Source organism: Pipistrellus hanaki (assembly GCF_964339955.1).
Source record: "Pipistrellus hanaki genome assembly, chromosome: 7".
Taxonomy (NCBI): domain Eukaryota; kingdom Metazoa; phylum Chordata; class Mammalia; order Chiroptera; family Vespertilionidae; genus Pipistrellus; species Pipistrellus hanaki.
Genome location: NC_140509.1, coordinates 35,252,555 through 35,272,190, shown reverse-complemented (window position 1 = coordinate 35,272,190; position 19,636 = coordinate 35,252,555). Strand labels below are relative to the sequence as shown.

Below are 19,636 nucleotides of genomic sequence, written 5' to 3'. Positions count from 1 at the left end.
ATAAAATATATTTTAAAAAATAAAAACAGAAGAATGAAAAAGCCAAAGGGCCATACATCAACATTCTTTTTTATTGTTTCAGGTATTACAAATAGCAGTATATGTATCTCCCTTTTTCCCCATTGACCTTCCCCCACATTGCTATAATTAACTTTTAAAATAAAATAATTATTTTCTAAAACAAATTTGTGAGAATAATGTCATTGTTTTAACATTTTTTAGAACATATATTGGTCTGGCTTAATAGAGACAGATTCTTATATACTTTTGTATTCATTCTGTTGTAACATCACATGTCATGTGGGCTCCGGAAAACACCAAATAACTCATGAGAAAAATGGGAGTGAAAAGTAAATAGTGTCTTATTATTTGTAGTTTTTGCTGAGGAACTCCAAGAGGTTTTTTTTTAATAGACTTTGAAAACAGCTGAATTAGAGAGTATTATTATTTAGGTACTACAATGAGAAATTGTTAGTAACTTGATAACCTCTAAATATAAAGTGGTAAAATAGTATATTTTCTCTCTCTTTACACTAATATGCAAATATTGTCAATTTACTGAAAATACTGTAGGATAAGTAAATTAGCATTTATTTCATAACGTGTTTTCAAATAGTAGCATAAATTAAGCAGTGTTTTGAAGTTATTCCAGAAATGCTCCAACTTCTAGTAGGTAGAGGTTTTTTTTATACAAGTCAAAATATGTTTCAATTAATAGTTGGAATTTGACCTTTATGTTAGGTTGTAGGTAAATAATAAAACTCAGCATAGATGTTCTTTAATTTTTTAAAATTTTGTAATGAAAACATGAACTATCAAGTTTATTTAATCCTGAATTATTCTGGAGATACTCTTTATAATATCAAGCATATAAAACATTTTACTTTATAATTTTACTTTTTTGAAAATTAAAATCTTAAACTAAAGCATACCATTTTAGGTTAAAATTATATATATATATATATATATATATATATATATATATATATATATAATTCAGTATTTGCATTGACTAGCATTTGTTAATTTATAACTTGCTATATTTAGGTTACATTAATTCTTCCGTGTTTTTCTTCCTCTGTGGTTTAAATGATGGTTGGGTACCTAATCTGTTCTGTGAGTCAAGTGATTTCACAGAATAAACATGAACTCTTCTCCCAAGTAAACTGAAATGTTAACTACCCAGAACAAATTACTATATTTTATAAAGAGTATTTACTTACTATAAAGGATTATATCATTTTATTTAGCAAATATTTCATGTCTTTTATATAATAGGTGAAGTATTACAGACATTTAGCACCTGATCACTTGCTGCAAATATGTCATCGATTAGGACCTCTTCTTGAACAAGAAATTCCACAAAGTGTTCCTGGAGTACAAACTTTATTAGGAGCTGGAAGACAGTCCTTACTACGCACAAACAAAAGTAGGAAAAATTTCTAATAGCATTTAGACATTCTTATTTCTTGGCTTTGTGCCCTATCCTCGTACCTATAAATATGTGTGTTTAATAGGCTGCAAGCATGTTGTGTGGAAAGGATCTGCTCTGGCTGCATTGCATTGTGGAAGACCACCTGAGTCACCAATTAACTATGGTAGCCCACCCAGCATTGGTGAGTTAAGTTTATTTTCAAGTTGATATTCTTTTGGTAAAGAGCTTTTGAAAATAAAATTGTTTTTTATTTACTGTTAAATCAGAGAATTTCATATTATGTAAACATTCAAAGAGGATAATGCTTATCAGATTCTTATATAACTGATCTTAATAGTGAATAAGTCATCCTATATATAAAAGGCTAATATGCAAATTGTCCCCTTGACCGAGAGTTGGACAAGGGGGCGAGCGGGGCTGTCTGGCCAACTGCCCACAGCCCCTCCCCCCGGCCTGATTGGTCCCAATCAGTGCAAGCCGGCCGGACCCCCACCCATGCACATATTTGTGCACTGGGCCTCTAGTAATCCTAATATATAAAAAACCAAGGGCCCTCACAATCAAAACTGGATGGACAACTGAACAGCAGGCTACATGAGGCGACCAGGCAGGCAGGGGGGACAGTTAGGGGATACCAGGACAGCGGTCAGGAGGGCTGTTAGGGGCAATCAGGCAGGCAGAGGTAGTTAGGGGTGATCAGGCTGGCAGGGTGGGAAGTTAGGGGTGATCAGGCAAGTAGGCAGGTGAGCAGTTCGGAGCCAGCAGTCTCGGATTGTGAGAGGGATGTCCAACTGCTAGACATCCCCTAAGGGTCCCAGATTACAGAGGGTGCAGGCTGGGCTGAGGCCTCCCTCCCTCCCGCCTTGCCCGTGCACAAATTTTGTGCACCGGGCCTCTAGTCTATAATCATAAAAGTGTAATATGCTAATTGGGGGCTCCGAACCAGCTGCTGCGGTGGCAGGGACCAAGCCCCTTGCACGAGATTCGTGCATTGGGCCTCTGGTAATATAATTATGGATTGTGTATATTGTGCCTAATTTGGCTAATTAGTTCATCGGTATTTTATTTTTACAAAGAATTGTTTACTGCATCGATTTTCAACCATGCATCTTTTCCCTTAGATTGTGAAATAAAAAATGACACGAGTGAAAATAATGATAGTCATCTGGTGTGAATGCCCAGTCTTAAATATACATGTCTTATAATAGAATTGCATCTTATTGGTCATGTCACAAAATAGTGTTGTATCTAATTGGTTAATTCTTAGTACCATAAATCCTTATATATAAGTATAGGAACCTAATTTTTTTAAAAGCCACTTGGGAGCAAAAAGTGTAGACAATTATTATTATTTTTTTGTAAGTCAATATTTTACTTTTTTTAAAATCAGATCTGCAAAAAATGTTACTTTTGTGCTGCAGAATTTTAGTAATTTGTGTACCATGAGATGAAAAAGGTTGAAAATCTCTGGTTTACTAACCTGTTACTAGGTTAATTTAATTGGCGACTGTATCATAATATAGAATAGTTACAAGGGTGGAAAACAAAATGTTTGTTTTTTTGTTTTGTTTTATTTGTTTATTTATAAAGCATAGTGCATTTTTTTGCCTTTAAAATTTCAAAGAAAGGAAACGGATGCAGATAGGTCATTCTCTTGAAAATGCCTCCTAGATCCCTTTTACCTTATCAGATCCTTATTTATCATAGACTCCTACACATCTTCTGATATCTTCTTTGTCTCTTCCTTCCACAAACAGAAATATGAAAAAGTCCAGTTTATATTGTGTATTCCTCTTATTTAATTCTACTTTAGCTATGCCGCTTTTCTGATTAAGATAGTATAATAATGTTCTTTGATATTTTAATCCTATATAATAAAAGCCTAAGATACTAAGTGTCCAACTGTTTGTTCAACTGTTCAACCAGTCGCTATCATGCACACTGACCACCAGAGGACAGACACTCCAATCGTTATGTTAGCTTGCTGCTGGAGTCTGGCTGATCGGGACTGGGCAAGACAGGCCGGAAACGCCCTGGAGCCCTCCTCTGCCCCAATGGTGCACTGGTGGGGTCCCTCTTCCTGGTCTGCAACCTCGCAATCCGGGACCCCTTGGGGGATGTCAGAGAGCTGGTTTCGGGCCAATCCCCACAGGCCAGGCCAAGAGACCCCACTGAAGCATGAATTCGTGTGCCAGGCCTTTAGTGGTATTATGCTTCCTTTACCACCAAATCTAAACTTGTGAATTTTCAGAGAACTTCATTTTAATCATTTCCTCTTCTACTAACCCCAGCCTCCCACCTAGCCATCTATCCAAATTCTATTTTTTCCTTAATTTAGGGTACTCCGAAGCTGGCCTTTGATAAAAACTCAAGGGGCCAGACAACCCTGTGGTAGTCAAAGGGCAAGAGGATTGATAGTAAATAACTTTCCTGTTAATATTTACTATGAAAGTAATTACTGCGTACCAGGCAGTACTCTAGTATTTTCCCTTTTAAAACCTTAAATGGTTTATAGGAGGAACTATTATTATTTTACAGAGAATGAAATTGAGGCATGGAAAGTTTTTGCAACTTGACCGAGATTACACATTTAATGAGTCATGCAGTATTCCTTATTCTCAATAAGCTAAACTTTAATAACTTTGGGCTACTCAAGAAAATTGCTATTAGTTATATATGGTCAGATCAGTAAGTATTGCTGACATGAATATAGGGAATGTGAGTATGACAAAAATATCTTGTGTTTTGTGTTACAACAGAGAAAGTCAACTGGTATATTCGGGTAATAAGAATTAATTATTAAGTAGGTAATTGTACTTTTCTGAAAGATTTTTAAAATATTTTATTTTTATATTATATATATAAAAATTGTGTTATGATTTTTTTTCCTTTTATTCATCGGGAAAATGCTAGTTCTTTATATTTAAAAATATATACCTGTTCTAAAATGCTTGACAATTTTACCTACTTTTTTTTAACATATTTTTTAAATCTCTAAGGAAAAGCTGGATTGTCTGACCACTATGCTCTACACCTGAAACTAATACAAAATAATATTGAGTATAAACTGTAATTGGAAAATATAAAAACAGAAAAGCTAGACTAATCAAAATGACTAAGAATAGTCATTTTGGTTTAGTGTCCTGTCTCGTTAGGTTACCTTGGTGACAGCCTTGAATATCTTTCCTAGAAAATTATGAATACGATGGTATGGAAAGAAAAGTTCATCAAGATTTTTGCCTAAATAGTTTGCCTGCATGGTGATACAGTGTATCATTTCAAGTTATCACAGAATATGGGTCAGAAAACATTTTTAAAATACAAACTTTTGTAGTACTGACTTATTTCTTCTTTTTTGGGGGTTACTATTTCCATTTTCTGTCTGGCTACCTTTAAAGATTTTCTTTTCTCTTTTCTTGGTCAGTGTGGTATTACCAAATATCAGGGGGGGAATAACACAAAACCTTTATATTTATCTTTTCTTAAAATATAGATTTAAATGTTTAAAATCCACATTTTAATTTTGATATATTTGGGATATAGGGTGTTTTTTAAAATACAATTTCTATTTTGGAATAGGAAATCATTTATCAAAAAGTGGCATAAAGCCCAAAGCCAGGGATCCGTTTGTATGTTGTTGTTTTTTTGTGTGTGTTTTTTTTTTTTGACAACTATTAAACATTTCTGTACATACCCAATAAAACCTGTGATGTGCAAAAAAAAAAGAAAAGAAAAGTTGCACACATTGTTCAAAGAACTCCTGTGTCCCCCATATTCAGTATACCCTAATGTTATAATCTGGTACAGTTCTCAAAACTACTAAACCAACATTGATATATTATTAACTAAGCATTAGACCTTACTCATATCTCAACAGATTTCCCACTAACTACATTTTCCTGTTGCAGGATTTTTGGCCCGGGATACCATACTGCACGTAGGGTTTATTCATTTTCATTGAACTTGTTGCTGTAAGTCAGATAGATGATCACTTAAGATCAGTGTGGTGGTAAATTGGATTTTCCATTCTTAACTTTTTTCCAAACTATATGTGAACTATTGGACCTCTCTATTTGAATACCTCAAATTTGTCTCATACTTTAAATCTGATTTCTATTACTGTGGCCACAGCAACATTTCAAGCCTGGAGCTCTACATCATTCATTCACTTAACAAGTAAATGTTGAGTCACTACCTGATATCAGGCAGTGGACTATGAAAAATGAAATTTTCTTTTTAGAGTTGCAGGATAAACAAGGAAATATCTTCTGTTCTAAAATTTACAGATTGTCTGATTCTTTGCTCCAGTCTTATTTCTGCACTGTAGGACTTAACTCTATCAGGATTTGTAAATCAGGGTTTCTTAACCTTGATAGTGCTTACATTTTAGGCCAGATAATTTGTTGTTATGTGCATTGTATTGTGTTTAGCAGAATCCCTGCCTCTACCCAATACATTTTAGTAGCATCCACTCTACTCAATACTTCCCCACTATGATTGTGATAGCCAAAAATGTCTCTAGACATTCCCAAATGTTTCAAATAAAATTGATTCTAGTTGAAAACCACCGCTCTAAATGTTCTAAAATGCAAATATGCTCATATCCTGCCTCCTCTCTCCTGATGACTTTGAATAGGCTCAGCCCTATAATGTGGCTCACAAAACTGACTATTTCCTACTTATCCTGCCTTTTTCTAACCTGGACTTTGCTCTAGTTTTGTACACCTCTTCCACAGCCCTTAGAATCAGCCAAACTCTCTTTTATCCCTTTGTCTCTGCACATGTTTTATTTTTCTCTGCAGTGTCTCTTTTTTGTCTATTCATTTTTTAAAACTTACATGTCACTAGGTAGAATTAAGTGCCTACTGCTAGTTATCTCTAGTATAGCTTTTTTTTTTTTTTTTTTTTTTAATGTTTTTGTTGATTTCGGAGTGTAAGGGAGAAGGAGAGAGAGAAACATCAATGATGACAGAATCATTGATCTACTGCCTCCTGCACGGCCCACACTGGGGATCGAGCCCACAACCTGGGCATGTGCCCTTTACCAGAATCGAATGTGGGACCCTTCAGTCTGCAGGCCAGGGCTTTAGTATAGCTTTTATCACATAGTTGTAGCTATTTATTTACCTTTGACTTTTGTAATATTATACTTTTAAGTCCTGGAGGATAGGGATTATGTTTTATTCTATTGCTCTTTATAGACCCAATTCCTCAGCATCCTATATAATAAAAACCCAATGACCATAACAGCAGAACATCTGCTCGACAAGTCATTATCAGGTGTACTGACCACTTCTAGGTCCCTCCCCTCGGCAGACTCCAATTGCTGGATGGTGAACGGGGAACGGGGGTGGGTGGCAGTGGGGGGGCGGGACTGGTGAGTGAGCAGAACAGCTGACCTCTTGGTCCTTCCCTCTGGCCCTCAGGCTCCGATTGCCGGATGACAAATGGAGAACCAGGGTGGGTGGCAGGAATGTGGCGGTGCCAGGCCAAGGCCCCCATGGCCGGGGTGAGGCCGGTGAGCGGGTGGGAGCGGCTGGCCTCTCAGTCCCTCCCCCTGACCCTTAGAATCCTATCACCTGATAGCAAACTGGGAACTTGGGTGGGTGGTGGCATGGGGTGAGGCCGGCTGCCAGCAGCCGGGGAAGATGGCCCTGATTGCAGGCTAAGCCTAGGGACAATACCTGCGTATGATTTTGTGCACCAGGCCTCTAGTTAGTAAATATTAGACAATAGTTAAGTCATGTAATTAATTAACTGGGGTGAAACAAGAAAAGTTCAGAAGTGAGTGAGGGTAAAAACAAAATAGAATAGATGGTTGGAAGAAGAGAGAGAAATAAGTGATCCAAGGGTAGCTTTAAGGAAAAAAATGCAGAAACTGGTATTTAGAAAATGAAGGTTTATTATTAGTGAATTAAGGTATCAATTGATTACACTGGGAATATTAGAACCCATGCTTGTACAATTTAAGAAGCAACTTTTGGGCTTATCTCAGTGCTTGTTTATTTTTAAATATATTATTTAAAAATTTTTAATTATTTAGTTTTTTCAGAGGGCAGGTGAGAGAGAGAGAGAGAGAGAGAGAGAGAGAGAGAGAGATATTTGTTGATCTTGTATGTGCCCTCCAGGGTTTGAGTCTGCAACCTTGGTGTATGGGGATGACGCTTTAACAACTGAGCTATCTGGCCAGGGTTTATCTTGTTTTATTTTACTGTCTGTTTATAAATCCGGACTACTTTGTGCCTACTAGTCTGTGATGTAAATTGTAAAAATTTAACAAACTTAGTTGAGGTAGTAACTAAAACTTAGTTTATTGCCCTGGTTATTTTGTCTCTGATCCTATGCATTTATATAGCATCCTTTTGCCTTCTCTGAAATCTTTATGCATTAGTCTTGTACTAGCTGTGTCTATTTATAGGCATACCTTGGAGACATACCACTGCAATAAAGTGGCTGTTGCAATAAAGCAAGTCATAATCTTTTGCTGGAAGAAGTTCTGTCCAATTTGTAAATAATTGCAATATCTTAAATACAGTAAAACAAACTACAATAAAATGAGATGTGCCTGTATTGACTTATATATAGGAACATTTTGTCTCAGAATCTGAACTCTAGAAACAATAAGAATTGATATATTCTTTCTTTCAAGTTTATATCTTGCCACATAAATACTTAAATTTGACAGGAAATATTCATTTCTTTAAGAAAGCTTAAATCTTGTTGGCAAACTGATTAAATTTTTTTTAAAATGAAATTTTGTTTTTGGGAACCTTAGATTTCTTTTACAAAATCAGCTCTTGCTTTTAGTTACATCTCCTCTGGTCTATTCTTATTGCAGTCAAGAGATTAAACTGCAATTATTTCTAAGCTGTTTTATAATATCATACCTACTTCTTTCTTCCTAAAAGCCTTCAGCTTATTTTTCTTGGGAAATAGTCCAAAATTTTTTACCATAGTTTAAAAAGTACTAGGTAGTGTGCCCTCTAAAATGAAATTTTGTTTTTGGAAACCTTTGATTTCTTTTGCAAAAACAGCTTTTGCTTTTAGTCACATCTCTTCTTGTCTATTCTTATTGCAGTTAAGAAATTAAACTGCAATTACTTCAAAACTATCCTATATCACTAGAGGTCCATTGCACAAAATACATGCAAGGGGCTTGGCCCTCGCAGCCCCGGCTGCCTCAGCCCTTGCAGCCCCAGCTTTGTCTGGAAGGTTGTCTGGATGGTTGTTCTGCTGTTAGGTCTAATTAGCATGTTAGCACTTTATTATATAAGATATGCACTTCTTTCTTCCTTAAAGCCTTCAATTTATTTTCCTTGGGAAATTGTCCAAAATTTATGACAATGCATACTCTGTAGTATGTCCTCTATTTTTTCAGTCTCTCTTTTTTATTAATTTTATAGAGAGATGAACAGACACCAGTTTTTTATTCTACTTACTTTTGCATTCATTGCTTGATTTTTTTTATGTGCTCTGACTGGGAATTGCACATGCAACTTGGCATATCTAGATGATTCTGTGATCAACTGAGAATCCTAGCTCTCTGTCCTCTGTATGCTAACCGTAGTATACAACCTTATTAGGTTGTTTGAATACTATATTTCTAGCCTCAGAGTGTTGCATATGTTTTTTCCTTGACCTAGAATATGCTTCCATCTTTTGCTGTTCATTTTCCAGTCAAAAATAGCTGAACTTTTTCAGTTTAAATGTTGTGTTTCAGAGAAATTATTCTGATTCTCAGATAAAATCCCCTCCCCCCCAAAGTTTAGTACCCTGTACTGTATATTTCAGAATTTCCCAAAACCTTTTGTTTGATGCCACTTAATATTGTAAGTCCTTGTTTCATGTCTGTCTTCCTTGCTAGACTGCAATCTCTTAAGAGGTAAGTGCTTTGTTTTTTGTTTTTCTCTATTATATCCCTTAGCCCATACTTGGCCAAAATAGGTACTCCATAAAATGTTCGTTGACTGAGAAATGAATGGTTAAAATATTTTAAATAGCTCTGGCCAGTGTGGTTTAGTTGGTTGAGCATAATAGTCCCATGCACCTGAAGGTTGCCGGTTGGACTCCCTATCAGGGCACATGCCCAGGTTGCTGGTTCATTCCCTGGTTTGGGTGCATATGAGAAGCAATTGGTTCATGTTTCTCTTTCACATCATTCTCTTTCTCCTTTTCTGTTCCTCTCTCTCTAAAATAAATAAAAACTTAAAGATATATTTGGCATAAAACAATAGCTTTTATTTATATTTAATACTAACGGCCCAGTGCACGAATTCGTGCACCAGTGGGGTCCCTCGGCCTGGTCTGTGGAATTGGGCTGAAATTGGCTCTCTGACATATCCTGAAGGGTCCCGATTGTAAGAGGGAGCAGGCCAGGCCGAGGAACCCCACTGGTGCACATTTAGGGCCGGGGAGGGACATGGGAAGTTGGCCAGCTGAGGAGAGCTCCAAGGTGTGTCTGGCCCTTCTCAGTCTTAGTTCTGATTGGCTGGACCTCAGCAGCAAGCACACCTACCTATCTTAGCATCTGCCCCCTTGTGATCAGTACATGTTATAGCGAGTGGTTGAACAGCTTTAGCATATCATTAGCATATTACGCTTTGGTTGGTTGAATGGATGACCTGACACTTAAGTATATTAGGCTTTTATTATATAAGATTTTTATTGATTTCAAAGAAGAAGATAGAAACATCAATGATGAGAGAGAATCATTGATCAGCTACCTCCTAAATGCCTCCTGCTGGGGATTGAGCCTGCAACCCAGGCATGTAACCTGACCAGAATCAAACCCTGACTTCCAGGGTCATAGGTCAACACTCAACCACTGAGCCATGCCAGTCAGGCAAACTATCACTTTTAAAAATAAGTTTTTCTAAAGAATTATAAAATACATAAAATGTTTAAAACTTAAGATGTTAATATTATTTTCTGTTTGAAGCAGCATCAGACTAGTTTCCAGGGAAGAAAAGAGGAGACAGAATAATACAAACCAAGTAATTATACAATTTTAGTAAGTTACAATCCTAGTAATTGTAACGTCTGTTTTGTTTTTAGTGCTTGTTATGTACTTTGTTCATGATATTTTTTGTTTAACTTTTAGAATCATTGCTTTCTATATTTTATTTCAGTTAGTATTTGTGTTCTTTTTTTCAGACAAACATGGTATCTTTCAAACAAGAGGTACAGCTAAATATCAAAATTAACTATGCAGAGATTGGGAGGATAGCTAGTGTGCATAGTAATTATGTTAGTTTCAGTAGCAAAATGAGAGAAGCTTTTATGGGTATAGTGTTGCCCAGGTGATTATTTTCCTTTACTCATCCATTCTTTTTCCTTCCACCTTTTTTGGCGGGGGAGAGGAGCAGGCAAAAAGTTGATTACAGAATTATCAGGATTATCCTTTTTAATTTGCAGCCTCCTCCTACTTTAAAGTTGGGACTTTTGTATATTATAAATTTGTCTTTTTGCTATGTTGGTCATTTGTTAGCTATTGGTGTAGGGTGATATAAAGATCAGATGGTGCTATAGAAATAAATCAGTCTGTGTTGAATTATTTCCCAGATTATCTCTGGCTAGTAACTTCAGAAAAATTATTGTGGCAAGCTTATCAGTTGGCTCTAGTGAATTAAACATTAAAAGTTTCTCCTTATACAATTCCTTTCCAAATTAAATTGAATCTAAACTATCTGTGATGTATTAGAAACAAAACTTATAAATAAAATTGTTAGCCCTTTATATTTTACTAGAGGCCTGGTGCACGAATTTGCTCATGGGTGGGTCCTACTGGCATGGCACACCCCAATCAGGGTGGGGGCCGATTGGGGGGCCGCTGCCTGGGAGGAAGGGCCGAAGGCAATTGATGGGCTGGCTCAGCCCCCTGGTGGAACTCTTGATCAAGGGGACAATTTGCATATTGGCTTTTTATTTATATAGGATGGTTTTTTTAATCAAACCTGATGTGAATTCTTTGTAGCATATCATTCAATCCATTGTCAAGTAGGCAATGGTTATGCTCTGTGGTATAGTACATAATTCAGTTAGTATAATATACTTAATTTTTAATTTCCTTTTTATGGTTAAATGAACTTAAATTCCTTACATCTTTATCTGTGGACCTATTTTTCTCAGTTTTTGAATATAAGTTAATCTCTTTAGACAATTTAGATTTTTCATATTGCTTTTATGAGTTCCATGCAGTATATTGAACTATACTTTAATTAAAAAAATCAAGCAGAATGAATATATGCTCAATGGAGAAAACTTGTAAAACCAGAACAGCTCAAATATCAGTCAGTCTCACTGTTTATCTGTTATTAGTACTTTGGTATGTTTTCTTTCAGTCGTTTTTTCTAATAGTTGTCTTCCTAGGCAGCATAGTAAGATTGTGCTCTTTGGAATCAGACTCTGAATTCAAACCTGGGCTTTATCTGTGGGAAAGTTAAATTTTGTCCTTAGTTTCCTTATTGGAGACTAGAGGCCCAGTGCATGGAATTCGTGTTCTATAGTCCTTTTTCTCCCCACACTGTGTATTGTATTTTGAAGTTTATCCACATTGTTAATTGCTACAGATAAGCCTTTTTCTTTCATCAGATTCTTCAGGTCTTTCTAATAAGAGACTCTTTCTAGCTGTCAGCCCTAGTGACTTCTCTCTTCTTCATAGCCATTTGACTTCATAGCCATTGGCTTTATCATAACTTCTCTTTCAGTGAATTATATAGCAATTTTTTGATCCCCACAGTCATATCTCCTTTTCATTAGAATATATTTTTTTTTGTGGTTCTTTCTTTTTTTTAAAAAAATATATTTTATATAGAATTTTTTTTTTTTTTTTTTTTTTTTAACTTAGAGGAAGGGAGAAGGATAGAGAGTTAGAAACTTTGATGAGAGAGAACAGCAATCAGCTGCAACTGAGGTACATGCCCTTGACCAGAATAGAGCCTGGGACCCTTCAGTCCACAGGCTGGTGCTCTATTCACTGAGCCAAACCAGTGAGGGGTATGGTTCTTTAAATGAATAAAATTCTATGCCTTATCAAATACTTTATACCACACAGTATATTTGTCTGATAGGAATTCTGGAATCATCATAGAGTGTGTGCGTGTGTGTGTGTGTGTGTGTGTGTGTATAGACAACTTTTGGGATTTGGAATGAACTTGAAAGGTCATTTTTATTTAATTAGAAATTGCCCTCTTAGTTCCTGATCATCGATGTAGCATTATTTTGTGGGGAAAAATACAGTACACGCATTATATGTGTGGGTTCTGAATCCATGAATTTAACCAATCATGGATCAAAAATCCATGTTTGAAAAAAAAAATGTTAAGTCTATGATGGTTGCATCTATACTGAACATGTTCTGAACATGACCAGACCTTTTTTTTGGTCATTATTTACTAAACAGTACAATACTTATATAACATTTACACTGTATTAATTATTATAAGTAATATAGAAGCAACCTAAAATATACATGCAAATGCTATACTACTTTATATAAGGGACTTGAGTATCCATAGGGGGTGTTCTGGAAGCAATAGCCCATCTAAAGGGCATATTAGTTTGAAATTTATTTTTATATGGTCTTGCTTTATAAAAGTTTACTAAAGTTTTTTTTTAATGTAGTTTACTAAAGTTCAATTTTATGGGTTCCCAAACTCTTGTTTTATAGTTATGAATTTAGCCATTGTATTAATCTTACATTTAGAAAACATTTATTAACACAGACCATGGAGATGAAAAAGAAACCTAGGTACTGATTATTCAGAATTTATCTTTTGTACTTTAACTTAGGAATTGTTTATATGGCTATTGATTATAAGATATAGCTACTTTTGCATTTTATTTTCAGAAACTTTGGGAGCTTTTCAGGTCCTTCCTTTAAGTAGACTCACAAAATACAATAAGTTAAAATATAGTACAAAAATGAATTTAATAGAAATACTCTTAGTAAAGTACTCTGGTGTTATTTTTGACCTGAGTATCCCTTTTTCTGTATCAGAAAAGAACCCACATTGTACTGAAATACCTTCTGAGTTACATATTTTATCTTCTCTGCTTCCTGTTTAATTTTAGTAATCAGAAAAGAGCCCATGTTATACTAAAATATCTTCTGAGTTACATATTTTAGCTTCTCTGCCTCCTATTTAATTCTGGTACTGGCACAAAAATTAGTTTTCAGGTTTTGGATCTGACAGCCACACGCTTTTTTGTATTGACTATACTTTCTCCAGGGCTTTGATTTCATGAGCTCATACAAGTTAATAGGCACTAGTTCTGGGACCCTTCAGTTCTGATTGTTAAGGGGGAACAGCTTTCCTACATTGTAGTAGTCATTTTATAGCATATCATATTGTTAACAGTTAAAAAACTTTAAAAAAAACTCTGCATTTTTGTTAATTCAGAGTAATTTAAATATTTAACTCATCTTTTTAAACAATGAGGTTAATTTTGATCTTAGATAAATTATTGCAATTGCACCATGTGTCATTGTTGATTTTGCAAAGTGCTTAACAGAGGAGAAGAAAATTTAGAAGAGGGGAGTTATGGTATTTCTACTTTATGTTCATTCTTGCAGAGACTTTATTATGTATTTTTCTAATGTCCTAAAAATGTAGTTACTGTGGTTATTGCAGATGCTATTCATTTACCCCCCAGGAAACTTAGTTCAAATGGTACAGATTTGTATAGTGAGAAAAACTATGGTAACTTTGTGTTTATCTTTTTCTAAAATTTTCTCCGTTAAAAACTTGGTCCCAGCTATAGGAAGAAAGCGTCATGTTCCTGGATAGAAAGGTGTCTTTGTTTATAAGTGAAATTAAAGCTATATTTTCAACATGTTGATTTTTTTGCAGTTATATTTATTGTTAAAAGTATTATAGATGTCCTCTCTTTTCCTCCATTGACCCTACCCAGCCCCCACTTAGGCCTTCACCATGGGTTATACACATATACAGCAAATTGATGTCTTAAAAACGTTTTAGTGATCCTCAAATTAGATAATAAATAATCAAGACTAAGACATTTCAAAATGGGCACATAATAAAGTAAAATATCTGGATAAATATTAATACATCATTAGGTATAAAGTTAAAATTTTGGTACTGGCATGTAGACAGACATATTATCAGTGACCTGGTACAGAAATATGTATATAAGACAATCAAAACTTAATGGACTAAAGAAGGATTATTAAAGGAAAAGGCTGGGATAAAGAGTTAATCATCGGGGGGAGAAAAACCTTCCCTCCAAATCTTCATTACTTTATATTATATACCGAACCTCTAGCTATATTAAGGAAATTTAAGGCATCAAAAATTTAAAAATGTGAAAATGGATATTTATTGTACTGTTGGCTGGTAGGAGGACTTTTCATTTTAAAACAGCAGAAGAAATTACAAACAAAATGAAGACTATTGATAGAATTGACTAAACATTTTGAAATTGTGAGATGCCAAGAAACAGCATAATATTGAGAGCAAAGTATATTAAGGAAAATGTTACTAGAAATGTAACTGGAGAAATTAAAGTTGAAAACTTGTTTCTAGTCAATCATAATGTCAAATTTGAACACAAGTATATTGAACTTAATGCCTTGTTCTTATTTCGATTAGGAATATAGCATATCTGTTAAAATGCTATTTATGAAGGAAACCTTTGCAAATTCTAAAATTGATTGCTTTAGGTGGTAAAATTAGAGATTTTTATTTTCTATATTGAGTATGCATTAGTAGTATGATTAGAGAAATAAATCAATTCTTGAAAAATAACATGTTTGAACTAGGAAAACGTGACTTGTGGGGCAATTTGACTTATCCTAGCACCTTGAGAAGTAATCCTATCTATATAAAAGCCTAAGTGACTATTGTAACCTAACGGATGACCAAACAGCCTGTGTGGCGTGACCAGGCCGGCAGGGGGGTTCAGTGAGGGGGCGACCAAATGACCGAGCAGTAGGCTGCACGGGGCAACCAGGCACAGGGAGTGAAGTTGGGGGTGATCAGAGGGGCAGTTAGGAGCAACCAGGCTGGCGGGACGGAGTAAGAGGTTATCAGACCAGTAGGCAGAGGCAGTTAGGGGCAATTATGCAGGCAGTCAGTTAGGAGTCAGTGGTCCAGGATTGTGAGTCAGACATCCCCCAAGGTGAACTGGATTAGAGAGTGTACAGGCTGAGTTGAGGGGACTCTCCCCAGCCCCATGCACAAATTTCGTGCACCGGGCCATATATTAGAGCAACCCGAATACCAGAATGACTGGAACGACCAGTTGCTTTGACACACAGTGTGACCCTGGTTGTCCCCTACCCCCTGGCCGGCTTGGCCCTGATCAGCCGTAATTGGGGAGGGCCAGCTGGACCCCACTCGTGCACAAATTCATACACTGGACCTCTAGTATAAAAGAAAAGACTAATATGCAAATCAGCAGACCGTCTAGTCACTATGATGCATACTGTCCACCAGGGGACAGACACTTAGTGCAGAAGCTGCCCCCTGGTGGTCAGTGTGTTCCCACCATTCAGCCAGAAGCTGGGTTCATGACTGGTGAGTGCAGCAGTGATGATGACAGCGCTAAGGATGTCTGACTGCCAGCTCAGGCCTAGGTGAGTGCCTGAACTGGCAGTCAGACATCCCCTGAGGGTTCCCTGATTGCCAGAGGGTGCAAGCTGGGCTGAGGGACATGCGTGCATCGTGTGTTCTGTTGTTGTTGTCTCCTTCCCCCCCTCCCCCAGTGCACGAATTTTGTACACCAGGCCTATAGTAGATAAGAACCACCACTGGTTATATATGTGCTCCCAGTTATATCTAACATGAAGAAATCATGGGCCTTTTATCTCTAGTAATTAATTCTGTAGACTTTTGCATATAGACTTGGCTTCAAAAGTTTGTTCTGAATGATTTGCTACAAATTACACTTCTTATTTTGCTACTTTTCTCTCTTCAGACTTCAAAGAGATTGACACTCAAAATGGATAACAGTGATTTCTGGAATGTTTATTTCATTTACTGGTTTATTTACTTGGAAAACTGAGTAAATATGTTTACTTATATTTCCTTCCAAATTAAATCCATTTAGCAGGGCATTGGAAATGAAGGAGTATTTAGAAATATTTTCCATTTGGAACCTGTACGATAAAAAAATCCTCCATTTTTGTTTTATTCCTAAACCTAATTGTTTTATTAACATGTAATTTTTCATTAAATTCACCAAATATATATTGACCATCTTACTAAGTGCCAGTCACCACAGTTCTTAGACTAATCAAAGAGCAAAACAAACAGAAATCCTGCCCACATAGAGCTTATTATAGTGTAGTGGGGGATATAGGAAATAACTAGTGAACATAATAAGCATGTTAAGGTAAAGCATCAGGTGATAAGTGATGAAGAAAGAACATAAAGTGGGGTTAGGAGTTGAGGGTGGTGGTAGGGGATTGTTGCAGTTTTCAATGTGCTGATTAGGTTAGGTCTTGTTGACAGAAATATGAAGAACGACTTGAAGTGGGAAGTCAAGGGATTAGCCATATGTGGCAGGGAGTATCCTAGTCAGATGGGATAGCCAGTGCAAACATCCTAAATTAGGAGCATACCTGATGTTTTGGAAGAATGGGAAAGATTGGAGTGGCTAAAACAGACCAAATAAGGGACAGGGGGAATAGTAGTAGGTGAGGGTAGAAAGGTGATGGGATACAATATTATGCAGGGACTTGGTAGACTGGTGTATAAGGACTTTGGTGTTATTCTAAATGAAATGAAGAATGGTATACTTTTGAGCAGAGAAGTAAATGTTGCAAAGCAACCAGTTATATTCACTACAGTCTTCCTAGAGGAGGTGACATTTTAACTGGCCCTGGATATGAAAGAATTTTTCCGAGTAAAGAAGATAGAGATTTGTTTTGGCAGGCTTAATTTAAGAATATTTCTCATCACAGTACTTATGAAAATAAATGTGCTTTTTAAACCTAAGTCATATATGCTGCTTGATTTAAGGTTAAACTATTGTAATGTCATAGAATAAACTTATTTCTTTTTGACCTCTTATATCTGTTTAACCATGCTCATTTAGAAAATTGATGTTCTAGTTTAATAAAATTTAAGGAGTTCCTATAATCCAAGAGATATTTCTTTTTTCTTGTACTCAAATCCAGTTAGTCTACTAACAGTTTCTTTAGAAAGTGAATAATTACCATTTGCATTTCTGCTATAAAACTATAAATTAAATTGAACTATCTTGGGTATCTTACTATTAACTAAAATTCATTTACATACATTTTTATTTAAATGGCTCTATACTCAGTTGTAAGAAATATAAGTATGACAGAATTTCTGTCTTTAAGGCACTTAAGGTCTGGTAAGGGAAACAAACATGCAAATTGTATAGTAAAATAAAATATGAATTTACTAAATAGGAGTCCTATAACATTGTTCTCTACTTTTGTAGAAATTATTCAATCTGGTGGACTGTCAAATTTAACCTCCTCAAATTGAACTTTAACTATTGAATCATAATTGTATTTATTTTTTTAACTCATTGTATCAAGTTTGAGTTAGCAACTTATTACCTGAAAATTCTACCTAATGGTCTCTCTATAGGTCATATCTTTCAGTTGCACCAGTTTATAATTTGGTTGAGAGCAAGGTTGTGGCTAGTACCTTCTACCTTAAGATACAGTCATAGTGTAGATAGGCAGTAGTTAGTTGGTAGTGAAGCGTAACAGGCTAATATGGAATATAATTTTAACTATAAATATATTGCACTTAATGTTAGGTTTCTGGAAAGTTTTACCTGAGAAGTTGACTGGAAAGTAACTTCAAGAGGATATCTTTTTTTTTTTTTTCAGTTGACTCAATGAAAATGAACTTTAGGTGAAGATTTAGTAAAAACTGTTTAAGAGAGCAGTAATATTTTTTTTCCTCTTTACCTGAGGGAAGTATTTTTGCTCAGTAAATATTTTATCAACTCTTTATTTTCCAAATGATCTTTACAAAATATTCATTTAAAAAATTCTAACACATGATTAAGTGCTTGATCATTAAAATAATAGTTTTGATATTATAATTACTATCAAAATAATTTTTTATACCTAAACAATGTTAAATATTTTAATAAAATTTGACATTTTTAGAATTTTGTTAAATTTTGGAGGGAGGGAATTAAACTATGTTTTTGTAACGCTGTCAGTGTTTGTGATATATGTCATCACTTATTTTCTTACAGAAATGTCATTGATTCTTAGTGTTTGGATAAGTGTTTGCATTATAGTTTGGCAAGACGGTTGATGTCTGTGTTTTTGTGTGATGCCTGTTCTAAGTCAGTTTGGAACCAAAGCACTGGAGGGTGTCTTTTACCAGGCCGTTTTCTGTGTAAAGAAAGATGTGTCAGGCCTTATTAGAACTTATTGAATCACTGTATAACCAACTTAAGCCTAAATATACTAATTCATAGCTGTTAAAGCTTGTCTTAGATATTCATAGAGGTTGAAATAGATTATTGTATAGAATTTATATGTTTACAGCAGGAGAGATAATCTATCTTACATAATAAAAGTCCAATATGCTAAGTGACTGTTGGACCAGTTGCTATGACATGTACTGATCACCAGGGGGAGATGCTTAGGTCCGTAGGTTAGCTTGCTGCTGGGGTCCAGCCAATCAGGACTGGGTGAAACAGGCCAAACACGCCCTGGAGCCCTCCGGTGGTCCCTGCCTGGTCCCAGTTGTGCATCTGTGGGGTTCTTTGGCCTGACCTGCACTCTCTTGTAATCCCCCCTGTTGTAACCCAGGAACCCTTGGGGAATGTCCTCAGGCCAGGTCAAGGGACCCCACCGGGGCACCAATCTATGTACCAGGCCTCTAGTTAGAAGTTAAAATGATTGATACAGTAAAAGAACATAAGGATAATGTAATTATTTCTTGAAATATTGAGAATATTCTTCTTTAAATCTCACCAGTCACCAAGATTTTTTTATTTTTTGCTTTCAAATACACAAATAGTTTAAATATACAAACAATTATTATATTATGTATTAAAAAATACTGGTATTATGTACACTATAACTGAGCTATTTGTGCCTTGCCAATAATTGCGAGGCTCTAAATCTAGTTTAAATAGCATTTTTATATGTATTTAATTATCTTTGGGACTAAAGTCAAGTGAGAAACTATAGTCCTTACTATCCCATCTAGTGCTTACTAGATGTTACGGTTA

General features: G+C 35.6%; 1 protein-coding gene across 2 annotated transcripts in view; it reads left to right on the top strand.

The window, feature by feature from the left end:
• PHIP (PHIP subunit of CUL4-Ring ligase complex) overlaps positions 1-19,636 on the top strand; it is a 141,369-nt gene that overhangs the window by 19,759 nt on the left and 101,974 nt on the right. For both annotated transcript variants that reach the window (XM_084889481.1, XM_084889482.1), the window contains exons 5-6: positions 1,279-1,429; positions 1,518-1,616. In XM_084889481.1, the coding sequence (XP_084745607.1) occupies positions 1,279-1,429; positions 1,518-1,616 (250 nt within the window). The remainder of the gene's footprint in view (positions 1-1,278; positions 1,430-1,517; positions 1,617-19,636) is intronic.